General features: G+C 35.8%; 1 protein-coding gene across 1 annotated transcript in view; it reads right to left on the bottom strand.

Moving 5' to 3' along the window:
• Positions 1-14297, bottom strand: part of LOC100607962 (disintegrin and metalloproteinase domain-containing protein 5) — a 104816-nt gene that overhangs the window by 50941 nt on the left and 39578 nt on the right. The window contains exon 12 of the mRNA XM_030818371.1: positions 9392-9575. Coding sequence (XP_030674231.1) covers positions 9392-9575 — 184 coding nt within the window. The remainder of the gene's footprint in view (positions 1-9391; positions 9576-14297) is intronic.

Raw genomic sequence — 14297 nt, 5'->3', positions numbered from 1 at the left:
GTATCCACCACCACAGTATCATACAGAGTAGTTTCACTGTCCTAAAAGTCCTCTGTGTTCTACCTAATCATCCCTCCCTTCCCTTTAACCCCTGGCAACTGCTGATCTTTTTACCGTCCCCATACTGTTATCTTTTCTAGAATGTCATGTGGTTGAAACCATGTGGCACATAGCTTTTTCAGATGGCTTCTTGTACCTAGTAATACATATTTTAGATTTCTTCATGTTTTTTCATGGCTTCATAGCTCATTTCTTTTTAGCACCTTTTATTTAATAGACAACATTTTTAGAGCATTGTTCCATTGTCCAATGTAGCAAAGACTATTCATTTACCTATTCAAAAATATTTTAGTTGCTTCCAAGTTTTGGCAATTAAAAATTAATCTACTAGAAACATCTGTGTGCAGCTACTAGAAACATCTGTGTGCATGTTTATATGTGGACATAAATCTGCAACTCTTTTGGGTAAATACTAAAGAGAGTGATTGCCAGATAATATGGTAAGAGCATATTTAGTTTTAAAAGAAACCATCAACCTATTTTCCAAAATGGCTGTGCTATTTTGCATTCCACTCATCTTGCTTATTAAATAATAAATGAGAATTCCTGTTGCCCCACAGCCTCATCAGCATTTTGTGTTTTTAGTGTTCTAGATTTTTGATCATTTAATAGGTAGGTAGTGGTATCTTGGTGTTTTAATTTGCATTTCTGCAATAATATATGATATGGAGCATCTTTTCATATTTGCCATCTGTATATCTTTTTTTGGCTAGGTGTCTGTTAAAGTCCTTGGCTCTTTTTTACTCAGGTTGTTTGTTTTCTTACTGTTGAGTGTATTAGTCTCTTCTCACACTGCTAGTAAAAACATACCCAATGCTGGGTAATTTATAAAGGTAAGAGGTTTAATTGACTCACAGTTCAGCATGGCTGGGGAGGCCTCAGGACACTTACAGTCATGGCAGAATGGGAAGCAAACATGTCCTTCTTTATATGGCTGCAGCAAGGAGAAGTGCCGAGCAATAGGGAAAAAAAACCCTTGTAAAACCATCAGATCTCATGAGAACTCACTCACTATCACAAGAACAGCATGAGGATAACCACCTCCATGATTCAATTACTTCCCTCTGGGTCCCTCCCACAAAACATGGGGATTACGGGAACTACAATTCAAAATGAGATTTGGGTGGGGACACAGCAAAACCATATCATTGTGCCCATGGCCCTTCCCAAATCTCATGTCGTCACATTTTAAAACACAATCATGCTTTCCCAACAGGGTAAGTTCTTTCTGCCTATAAGCCTGTAAAATCAAAAGTAAGTTAGTTACTGTCTAGATGCAATGGGGTATAGACATTGGGTAAATACATCCATTCCAAATGGGAGAAATTGGCCAAAATGAAGGTGCTACAGGCCCCACGCAAGTCCAAAATCCACTGGGGCAGTCACATCTTAAAGCTCTGAAATGATCTCCTTTGACTCCACATCTCACATCCAGGTCACACTGATGTAAGAGGTGGGTTCCCACAGCCTTGGGCAACTGTGCCCCTGGGGCTTTTCAGGGTACAGCACCCCTCTCAGCTTCCTTCATGGGCTGGCATGAGCGTCTCTGGCTTTTCCAGGTGCACAGTGCAAGCTGTCAATGGATCTACCATTGTAGGTTCAGGAGAATGGTGGTCCTCTTCTCACAGCTCCACTAGGCAGTGCCATGGTGGGACTTTCTTGGGAGGGGCTCCAACCCCACATTTCCCTTTTGCACTTCCCTAGCAGAGATTCTCCATGAGGGTGCCAGCCTGCAGCAAACTTCTGCCTGGACATCGAGGCATTTCAATACATCCTCTGAAATCTAGGCAGAAGTTCCAAACCTCAATTCTTGACTTCTGTGTACCCACAGGCTAAACACCACGTGGAAGCTGCCAAGGCTTGGGGGGCTTGCACCCTTTGAAGCCATGGCCTGAGCTGTGCCTCTGCCCTTTTAGCCATGGTTGGGATGTAGGACACCAAATCTTGAGACTGCACAAAGCAGCAAGACCCTGGGCCCAGCCCATGAAACCATTTTTCCTCCTAGTCGTCTGGGTCTGTGATGTGAAGGGCTGCCCTTCTGACATGCCGTGGAGATATATTCCCCATTGTCTTGGTGATTAACATTGGCTCCTCATTACTTATGCAAATTTCTGGAGATAGCTTGAATTTCTCTTTCTCTTCAGAAAATGATTTTTTTTCTTCTCTATCACATCATCAGCCTGTGAATTTTCCAAACTTTTATGCTCCGCTTCCCTTTTAAACATAAGTTCCAATTCCAAACAATATCTTTGTGAATAAATTTTTTAAAGTCACATCTTGAATGCTTTGCTGCTTAGAAATTTTTTCTGCCAGATACTCTAAATTATCTCTCTCAAGTTCAAAGTTCCACAGATCTCTAGGGCAGGAGCAAAATGCTGCCAGTCTCTTGCTGAAGCATAGCAAGAATCACTTTTATTCCAGTTCCCAAGAAGCTCCTCATCTCCATCTGAGACCACCTTAGCCTGAACTTCATTGTCCATATCACTATCAACATTTTCATCAAAGCTATTCAACAAGTCTCGAGGACGTTCCAAAATTTCCCACATCTTCCTGTCTTTTTCTGAACCCTCCAAACTGTTCCAATCTTCACCTGTTACCCAGTTCCAAAGCCACTTCCACATCTTTAGGTTCCAAAGTCACTTCCACAGCAGCCTCCCACTCCTGGTACCAATTTACTATGTTTGTTCAGTCTCACATTGCTAATAAAGACATACCTGCCACTGGGTAATTTATTAAAAAAGTTTAATTGACTCACAGTTCAGCATGGCTGGCAGGGGAGCCCTCAGGACACTTACAATCATGGCAAAAGGGGAAGCAAACACATCCTTCACATGGCTGCAGCAAGAAGTGCCAAGCAAAAGGGGGAAAAGCCTCTTATAAAACCATCAGATCTCATGAGAATTCACTACCACAAGAACAACATGAGGGTAGCCACCCCCATGATTAAATTACCTCCCGCTAGGTCCCGCCCACCACATGTGGGGATTCTGGGAACTACAATTCAAGACAAGATTAGGGTGGGGACACAGTCAAACTGTATAATTGAGCTTCAAGAGCTCTTTGTGTATTTTGGATAAAGTCCTTTATAATGTCTGTCTTTTGCAAATATTTTCTCTGTGACTTGTCTTTTCATTTTCTTGAAAGCATCTTGTGCAGAGAGACATTACTTAAATTTCAATACAGCCCATCTTCCCAATTATTTATTTCATGTATGTGCCTTTGGTTTTTTTAATCTAAAAAGTCATTGCCAAGCCCAAGATCTTCTAGATTTTCTCCTATGTTATAGTTTTGCATTTTACGTTTAGGAGTGTGATCCATTTTAAGTTAGTTTTTGCAAAAGGTATAAGGTTTGTGTCAATATTCACATTTGTGCACATGGATATCCAGTTGTTCTAGCACCATTTGTTGAAAATACTATCTTTGTTCTATCATATGATCTTAGCTCCTTTGTCAAAAATCAGTTGACTATATTTATGTCGGTCTATTTCTGGGCTCTGTATCCCATTCCATCAATCTATCTGTCTATTCTTATGTAAATACTACACTTTCCTCATTGTTGTACATTTATAGTAACTCTTGAGTCAGGTAGTATCAGTCCTCAACCTTTGTTATTGTCCTTCAATATTGTGACTATTCTGAGTTTATTGCCTCTCCACACAAACTTTAGAACCACTTTATCAGTATCCACAAACAACTTTTCTGAGATTTTGATTGGAATTGCATTGAATTTCTAGATCAAAGTTGGAAGAGCTGACATCTAAAAATATTGTTTTCCTATTTATAAACATGGAATATTGCTTAACTTATTTGGTTTTTTGATTTTTTTTAAATCAGAGTTTTATACTTTTCCTCATATAGATCTTGAACATTTTTTTTAGATTTATACCTAAGTATTTAATTTCAGGGAATGAGAATGTAGATGGTATCGCATTTTTAATTTCAAATTCTACCTGTTCATTGTTGGTATATATGAAAAAGGTTGACTTTCATATATTAACCTTGTATCCTACAACCTTGCTATAACCACTTATTTGTTTCACATAGTTTTTTGCTGTTGCTGATTTTTTCAGATTTTTTACATAGGTTATCATGCCATTTGGGAACAATGACACTTTAATGTCCTTCCTCTGAATGTGTATCCATTTTATTTACATTTATCATTTATTGCATTACCTAGGGCTCCCAGTGTGATATTGAAAAGTAGTGGTGAAGGGGGACATCCTTCACTTGTTCCTGATTTAGTGAAAAAGCTTCCAATTCCTCACAGGTCAGTTCTTTGTTGATATTTTTTAATTGAATTGAGGAAGTTTTTCTCATTCTTAATTTACTCAGAGTTTTTATCATGAATGATTGTTAGCTTCTATAAAATGCTTTTAATGCATCTATTAATATGATCACATAATTTTTCCACCTTTACTTTGTTGATGTGATGGATTACATTAGCTGATTTTCAAATGTTGAACTAGGCTTGCACATTTGGGATAAATCCTACCTGATTATGTTGTACAATTCTTTTTATACATTGTTGGAATTTATTTGCTAATATTTTGTTGGGTATTTTTGCCTCTATGCTTTTGAGTGATATTGTTTTGTAGTTTTCTTTCTTTGTAAGGCCTTCATTTTGGTTTTCAGTATTTGAGTATGCTGACTTCACAGAATAAGTTAAGAAGTATTTCCTTTGCTTTTGTCTTCTAAAAGAGACCATAGAGAATTGGTATATGTTTTTTCTTTACATGATTAGTAGAATTTACTAGTAAATTCATCTGGTCCTGATGCTTTCTCTTCTGGAAGGTTATTAATTATTTATTCAATTTCTTAAATAGATGTAGGCCTATTAATATTGTCTGTTTTTGTTTAAATTTGGCAGATTGTATTTCAAGGATTTAGTCAATTTATCTAAGTTATAAAATTTGTGGGCATAGAGTTGGTCATAGCTTCTTGATCCTCCTTTTAATACCCTGTCTGTAGTGATGTACTCTTTTTTATTTCTGATGTTAGTAATATGTGTCATTTATCTTTTTTCTTAGTCTGGTAAGAGGCATATTAATTTTATTGATCTTTTCAAAAAACTATCTTTTAATCTTATTGATTGTACCTATTAATTTATTGTTTTCAGTTTCATTGATTTCTGCTCTAATTTTTATTATTTTTTTCTTATACTTACTTTAAATTTAGTTTGTTCTTTTACTGGTTTCTTAAGGTGGAAGCTTAGACTGTTGATTTTAGATCTATTTCCTTTTCTAATACATGCAACCAATGTTATAAATTTTACTCTGTGCACTGTTTTGCTGAATACCATGGCTTTTGATAATTGTGTATTTATTTTTATTCAGTTCAAACTATTTTTAAATTTCTCCTGATATTTCTTATAGAACCCATGTGTTATTTAGACGTGTGATTTTTAATCTCCAAGTTTTTGGTACTTTCCAGCAATCTTTCTGTTACAAATTTCTAGTTCATTTTCATTGTGGTCTGAGGTCAGACGTTTTATGGTATCTATTCCTTGAAGTTTGTTCAGTGGTTATTTGTGGCTCAGAACATGGTCTGTCTTGCTGAATGTTCGATATGACTTTAAGAAAAATGTGTATTCTTTTGTTGTTGGATGAAGTCATCCATAGATGTCCATTATATCCAGTTGGTTAAAGTTATTGTTGAGTTGCACTGTGTTTACTGATTTTTTGTCCGCTGGATCTGCGTTTTTCTAATAAAGCAGTGTTGAAGTCTCCAGCTCTAATAATAGATTCATCTATTTCTCCTTACAGTTCTATCAATTTTTGCCTCGTGTATTTTGACACTCTGTTGTTAGTCACATACACATTAAAAATTGTTATGTCTTCTTGCAGAATTGACCCCTTTGTCATTATAATTGTCCCGCTCTATCCAGGAAAACTTTCCTCATTCTGCAGACTGCTTGTCTGAAATTAATATAGCTACTCCTGGATTTTTTTTTATCACTGTTAGCATAGCATATTTTTCTCCATTCTTTAATTTTTATCTACGTGTATATTTATATTAAAGAGGGATCCTTGTAGACAACTGTATTTGTCAGAGTTCTCTAGAGGGACAGAACAAATAGGATAGATGTATACATAAAGGGGAGTTTATTAAAGAGTATTGACTCACATGATCAGAAGGTGAGGTCCCACAATAGGCCATCTGCACACTGAGGAGCAAGGAAGCCAGTCTCAGTCCCAAAACCTCAAAAGTAGGGAGTCTGATAGCGCAGCCTTCAGTCTGTGGTCGAAGGTCCAAGAGTCCCAAAGCTGAAGAACTTGGAGTTTGATGTTCAAGGGCAGGAAGCATTCAGCATGGAGGAAAGGTGTAGGCCAGAAGACTCAGCCAGTCTAGTCTTTCCATGTTCTTCTGCCTGCTTTTATTCTGGCTGTGCTGGCAGCTGATTAGATGGTGCCTACCCAGATTAAGGGTGGGTCTCTCCCAGTCCACTGCCTCTCCCAGTCCACTGACTCAAATGTTAATCTCTTTTGGCAACACCCTCACAGACACACCCAGGAACAATACTTTGCATCCTTCATTCCAGTCAATCTGACACTCAGTATTACCCACCACAACAGAGAGCTAGATCTTGGTTTTTGATCCATTCTGACAATCTCTTTTACTTTTTAAATTGGTGCACTTAAATCATTGAAAGCAAAGTGATAATGAATACAGTTAAATTAATAACTACTATATTTATTGCTGTTTTCTATTTGTGTGACTTCGGTTCTTCTTGTTTTTGTCTTTTTTTTTCTTTTCGTTCTTTATTTCTTTTTAGAAAAAGGATCTCACCATGTTGCTCAGGCTGATTTGAACTTCTAGGTTCAAGGAATCCTCTCACCTCATCCTCTCAAGTAGCTGAAACTACAGGTGCACGTCATGATGCCCAGCCTGGCTTTTGTGTTTAACTGAGCATTTTACAATGCTATTTTCTATCTTTTCTTAGTGTATCAGTTATACTTTTTTAAAACATTTTTTTAGTGGTAGCCCTAGAGATGAAAATATACATTTACAACTAATCCAAGTCCACTTTCAAATAACACTATACCACTTCAGGGATAGTGTAATTCATAATAACATAACAATCCTAATTTCTCCCTTCCATTTCTTTTTGGTAAGAAATGAACACTCTGGCTTATTTCAGAATGGTTCCTTTTCTCCTCCTCCTTCTGGAAGCACAGGGAATTTTTCTCTGATATTCACTGTGAGAACAAGATTAAACTTCTAGAGGTAAAGCTCATAAAAGTATGAGAACAACCTCAATAACTGGGTCCTCCTGGAGTTCTTAACTCTCGTAGTTATATACACTGAGCCTCTGGCATTTGTCAATTTTAGTTTCGGCTTTTCTACTCCAGTGCTGGCTGTGTGAAAGTTTAGCTCACATGCTTCTGTTCTAGAAGTTGTGATCCTCTGTATTCACTTGTTGGTCTATTGAATTTGGGGGCAGTGCTTCATCCTGTGATCTCACTTCTCCAACAGATCTAAAAAGAGTTGCTGCTTATTCAGTCTGTTCACCTTTTTACTAGTTGACACATTGGAGTGGCAACTTCCAAGTGTCTTAGATACCTGACCAGAAACTAAGTCTTGTCTTTTCACATATTTGAATAAAAGCCACCTGTCAATATACAAATTGTACATATTTTCTCACATTCTGGAGCTTGTCATTTTATTTTTATCAGAGTCTAAGTGAAAAAGTTTCTAAATTTGAGAAAGTACAACTTATCATTTTTCTCTTTAAACTTCTTTTTGCCATAATCTAAAAAATGTTGCCTACCACCAGTCACAAAGATTGTCTCTTATGTTTTATCCCAAAAGTTTTTGAGCTTTAGCTCTAATTTTTAGGTCCTTGATTTATTTCAAGTCAATTTTTTGTGTATGGTGAGAGGTGAAGTTTTATTTTATTTACACATATGTTTAGTTTATACAATTTTGTTGGAAAGATTTTCTTCACCCATTGAACAGCCCTTTGTCTTACCATGTAAAGTGGTCATATAAATATCATTTTATAGCTGGATTCTCTGTTCTACTTTATTAATTGTATGTATTTATCCTTTGGTCAATACTACCTTGTCTTCATTATTATAACTTCATAGAAAATATTGAAATTTATAGAAAATTAGTATATGTGCTCCAATTTATTGTTTTTCTTTTCATGGCTTGGTTTATTCTAGGTCATTTCCATTTCCATATCAATCGTAGAATCAGCTTGTCAATTTCTACAAAAAGATAAGTGGATTTTGGTTGGGGCTGTGTTAAATGTATGGATCCATTTGTGTAGAGCTGAAATCCCAATATTATGTCTCCCAATCCATGAAAGTGGGAAATGTCTCCATTCATTTCAATGTTTTTTGCTTTTCCTGAGTAATGTTAACTTTTATTGTGCACAATTGCACATATTTTATTATATCTATACATATCAAGTTTTGGGAAACATTATATGTAGAATTGTCCCTTTGATTTCATTTTCTGTTTGCTGTTTCTACACAGAAATCCAATTCATTGTTATATATTGACTTTTGTCTTCAATGACTTGCAAGATTCATTAGTTTTATTATTTTGAAGATTGCCAGTAACCTATATTTCTAGGCCAGATTGAGTTTTACTTCTTGTTCTTTATCATTATGCGTTTATCTTGTCACAACCATGGTGTTTCCTTCTTCTCTCTAGGCAGTCATTCTGAGTTTCTGTGCACCACTGGGTTTTTGCCACTCCCCTCCTGTACTCCAGCACTCTATGACTCACTCTGGTCAAATGTAGTTGTTTATCCATTGTTTTGGTCCTCTCTTGTGGTAGGAGACCAGCATTAGGCACCTCTAGTGCTGTCTAATGGGCCATCTTGCAGATGTCCCTTTATCATCTTTTATAATTATTTTTGTTTGATCTTAGTTGTATATTTTTATATTTTTTATAATTATGATAGATTTAATTTCAAAATATTTTAATTAGAATCACCTTTCCACAGAAAATGTTTTTACCTATATTAACAAACCATGCATTTTGCTACCCCATTGGTTATAATCTACTGTTTTTAGATGTTGTTGTCTGTTTTTATTTCTGCTTGTTGTTGAGGGTATATTCTTTCAATCCCTTCAACACTCTTAGTGGTAATTAAACTTACGTTTGAAGCTAATACATACACTAAATAATGTCAGAAGACAATAACTGAAGACAAAAATTATCTAGGGAACACGCTTCCAAAAATAATAAAATTAGAAAACAAAGGCTCCCATCTTTTCCAAAGAATATATTTTTCAAACCTATTTTACTAATAGATAAGGCATTCATCTTCTTTACTACTAGAACATTTTTAAAATTTTAGAAAAAAAATTCTACTAACGTCTTTAGTGCCACAATCACATTCTTCACCTCCTTCTAACAATCCATTGCCACATATTCTCCTTTGTGTGTAGGTTGGCATTTCAAGAGGGTTTGTCTGAAGACATGTAAGGCCATTATGAGAAGAAATATATTTGAAGTCATCCAAGCTACAGATGCTAAAATCCTTTACACCACCAGAGTACCTAAAATATAAAAATATGGGTATGACACAAATTAATGTTGTATATTTTTATATATCCCATAATATGGTGCTTTAAAGAGAGACTTAAAGAGCATTATTCTTCATAGAAAACAATTAGCAAATCTTAAAACATACTTATTATATTAATAGGCTTTAACATGTTTTTAACTCCACCAAGGATAATATATATATATATAATAAAATAAATATATGTATATATATATACACACACACACATTCCAAAATTCTTTTTAGTCATACATCTTGTTTTATACAAGATCTAGTATAGATACAGGGGCCTCTAAAAGTTCATGAAAAAATAAAATTAAAATATGAAAATAAATATATAAACTTTATTTCTCAACATCAAGTTCAAGACACTTTTGTAAGCAATGATATCAACTGTTTAGTCCAGCCCTAAATAACTGAGGATCCTGGAAATTTAACTAAATCAATGAAGTCTTTTTTACATTATTAACTGAAGAAAAATGAGTGCTCTTTGAAGAGTTTTTAAGATTAGGAAACAAATAGAAGACAGAAGGAGCCAAATCAAGACTATAAGATGGATGCCTAATAATTTTCCATCAAAACTCTCACAAAATTGCTCTTATTGTTGAGAAGAATGAGCAGGAGCATTGTTATAGTGAAGGACTCGCTGGTGAAACTTTCATAGGCATTTTTCTGCAACAGCTTTGGCTAAGTTTCTCAAAATAGTCTCCTAATTGGCAGATGTTATTATTTTTTGGCCCTCTAGAAAGTCAACAGGCAAAGTATCTTGAGCATCTCAAAAAGCTTTTGCCATGACATTGGCTCTTGACTGGTTCACTTTGGCTTTGGCTGGACCACATCCACCACTTGGTAGCCATTGTTTTGATTGTGTTTTATCTTCAGGATTGTGCTGGTAAAGCTGTTGCACCTCCTGTTACAATTCTTCAATGAAATGTTTCAGAATCTTAATTTTTATTTGTACACAATCACACATAATTAATATCTATATACTTCCCGTTTTGGAAAACATTGTATGTGGAATTGTACCTTTTATCTCATTTTCTATTTGTTACCAAATATACAGAAATCCAATTCATTGTTATATTAATAGACTGATTGTGTATCCAATGACTTGCAAAATTCACTAGTTTTATTTGATTTTTTTTCAAAATCGCTTCAAAAAAATTTCCATCAAAGTTCTACTCTTATCTGCTCTTATCTATCTCTGGACACAATGACTTTGGCACCCATTGAGTGGAAAATTTGCTCACCTTTAATTTTTCAGCCAGAATTGTGTTAGCTGAACCAATTGAAATGCCTATGGTGTTGACTATTGTTCATGCTGTTGTCAGTCCTGTTCAATGACAGCACAAACAAGACGAATTTTTTTCCTTGCAAACTGATGTTGCTTGCCTGCTACAGCAAGTTCCATCACCAATACCATCTCATCCTTTCTTAAAAGTTTTGGCCAATCGCAGTGGCTCACACCTGTAATCCAGCACTTTGGGAGGTCAAGGTGGGCAGATCACCTGAGGTCAGCAGTTCAAGACCAGCCTGGCCAAAATGGCGAAACCCTGTCTCTACTAAAAATACAAAAATCAGCCAGGCATGGTGGTGTGCACCTTGTAGTCCCAGCTACTTGGGAGGCTGAGGCAGATGAATCACTTGAACCCAGAAGGCAGAGGTTGTGGTGAACCAAGATCATGCCACTACACTCCAGTCTGGGTAACAGAGCAAGACTCTATCAAAAAAAAAAAAACAAACCAAAAATCTATGATATTGAAAATGCAATATCCCAGCAAGACTCTTGCAGAAATTAGAAAGCTGATAATAAAATATAGATGAATATGTAAAGGACCTAGAATAGCCAAAACAATTTGGGAAAATACTTAAAAACTCAGGGCACTTGCACTACCTGATTTCAAACTCAGTGTAAAGCTACAGTAATAGAGACAGTGTGCTTTCCTATAAGGATAGACATACAGGTTAATGAATTAGAATAGAGATTCCAATAATAAATACACACATTCATGGTAAATTGATTTTTGACAAAATTGCCAAGACAATTAAGTGGGTAAAAGGCTAGTCTTTTCAACAAGTAGTATTAGAATAATTGTCACTCTATATGACAAAATAAAAATGAACTTGGACACATATACAATAATTGCAAAATGTATCATAAACTAAATATAAGAGCTATAAAAGCATGGTGCATAAAAATTGATAAATTGGACTTTTGAATCAAAATTTTAAAACCTTTCTTCCAGAGAAGACAACTATAAAGAAAAAAGACAGCCACAAAGAAACAATTGAAAATCATGTATCTGGTAAAGAAACCATAGCCAGAATATACAAACAAATCTTGTAATTCATTAACAGCACAAAAATCTATATTTTTATTTTACAAAGTGGAAAAAAGATCTAAATAGGCACATTACCAAATAAGCTATGCAAAGGATATGAAGTATGAAAATATGTTCAAATCATTAGCTTCTAGGGAAGTGCATATAAAACCTATATGAGATAATACTACATACCAACTAAAAAGACATAAATTGAACATATTGAGCATATCAAGTCTTGGCATTGATACAGAAAAACTAGGACTAACAGCTTAATTTTCAGGAATGGAAATATGGGGCCCCTTATGTATAAAGCAGGGAAAATTACTGTTAATGGTATTAAAATGAAAAGCTTTTTCTTTTTTCAGCAGTCTCTCGGGTGTCATGGTGTTATTTGTTTGCTAGTCAGTGTTGTCCTAAATTAAAATTCTAAGTTTTTAGCATGAATTCTACCATTTATCTTTATATTGTACAATGCCAGTTTTAAATGCAGGTATCAAAGCATTTTAACTCTTAAAAATTTTATTTTCAGTTGATGATAATTGTATATATTTATGAGGCACAATGTGATGCTTTGATACATGTATATATTGCAATATATGTATAAATCAAGCTAATTAGCATATCCCTCATCTCACATATTTATTACTTTTTTGTGATGAGAATGTTTAAAATGTGCTCTTTGGCAATTTTGAAATATCCAACATGTTATTATTAACTATAGTCACTGCACTGTGCAATTTACTCTAAAATTATTTCTTTATTCTAACCAAACTTTTGTACGTTTTTACCAGTATCTTTCCATTCCCCATTCCCCACTCCCCACCCCCAGCCTCTGGTAACCACCATTCAACTCTCTACTTTGATGAGTTTGACTTTTTTAGATTCTATATATAAGTAAAATCATGCAGAATTCTTTTCTGTGCCTGGATTATATTTCAGTCAGCATAATCTTCTCCAGATTCATCCATGTTGTCATAAATGACAAAATTTATTTCTTTTTTAAGGCTGAATTATGTATAATATCACCCCTATATTTGAATGTGTCCCCTAATGTTCATGTGTTAGAAACTTAATACCCAGTGCAACAGTGTTTAGAGGTGGGACCTTTACGAGGTGATTAGATCATGAGGGCTCTGTCCTTATGAATGGTCTAATGTCATTATCACAAGAACAAGTTCATTTTCAGAACAGTGGGTTTGTTATAAAAGTGAGTTTGATACCCTCTCCAGTACGTGTGTATGCTTTCTTGCCCCTATACCTTTTGCCATGGGATAACACAGCAAGGAAGTCTCACAAGATATGGGCCCCTCAACCTTGAATTTATCAGGATCCAGAACCATAAGGCAAATAAACCTCTCTTCTTTATAATTACCCACTCGTGGGCATTCTGTTTTAACAGTACAAATCAGAATAAGAAAAAAAAATGGTACCAGTAGTGGAGCTATTGCTATAACTAATTTCTAAAAATGTAAAAGCAGCTTTGGAACTGAATAATGGGTAGGGGCTACAAGAGTTTAGAGAAGCAGAAAAGTCCTAGATTGTCAGAAATGGAGCATTAAGGGAGATTGTGGTGAGGGCTCAAAAGAAGTGAAGTGTAGAGAAAGTCTGGAACTTCTTAAATATTACTTAAGTGGTTGTGATCATAAAACCAATAAAAATACAGACTTAAAGTTCATTCTGATGAGGCCTCAGGTAGAAATGAGAAACAAGGTACTGGAAACAGAAGTAAAGGCCACCCTTGCTACACAGTTGCAAAGAATTTAGTGGAATTGTTTGGCGTCCTAGGACCATGTGGAAGACATCCTGTGCTCCACAGATTCACTGCCTAGGGCTGCCTTGGGACTCTGCATTCTGGCACAGTGCTTCTCAGCTTCCCCATCCATGACTCAATTTAAGAGTGATGAACTAGGATATCTGGCAGAAGAAATATCTAAGTGGCAAAGTGTTCAAGGTGCTGCCTGGCTTCTTTTGGCTGCTTATAGTAAAATGAGAATGGAAATGATTTAAATATGGAATTTATCATTAAAAGACGCAGAACAGACAGATTTGAAAAACTTTCAGGATGACTATGTAAGAAATAAAAAAGCATGTTTAAAAAGGCAACTGTGACCAGGCATGGTGGCTTACACCTGTAATCCCAGCACTTTAGGAGGGCGAGGCGGGAGGATTACCTGAGGTCAGGAGTTCGAGGCCAGCCTGGCCAATATGGTGAAACCCCTTCTCTACTAAAAATACAAAAATTAGCCAGTCACAGTAGCATGTGCCTATAATTCCAGCTACTCTGGAGGCTAAGGCAGGAGAATTGCTTGAACCCGGGAGATGGAGGTTGCAGTGAGCTGAGCTCACATCACCGCACTCCAGCCTGGGTGACAGAGTGAGACTCCATCTCA

The sequence above is a fragment of the Nomascus leucogenys genome, chromosome 8, assembly GCF_006542625.1.
Source record: "Nomascus leucogenys isolate Asia chromosome 8, Asia_NLE_v1, whole genome shotgun sequence".
NCBI classification, from domain to species: Eukaryota; Metazoa; Chordata; class Mammalia; order Primates; family Hylobatidae; genus Nomascus; species Nomascus leucogenys.
The sequence above is the reverse complement of the archived record's forward strand: the minus strand, read 5'-3'. Positions and strand labels throughout refer to the sequence as shown.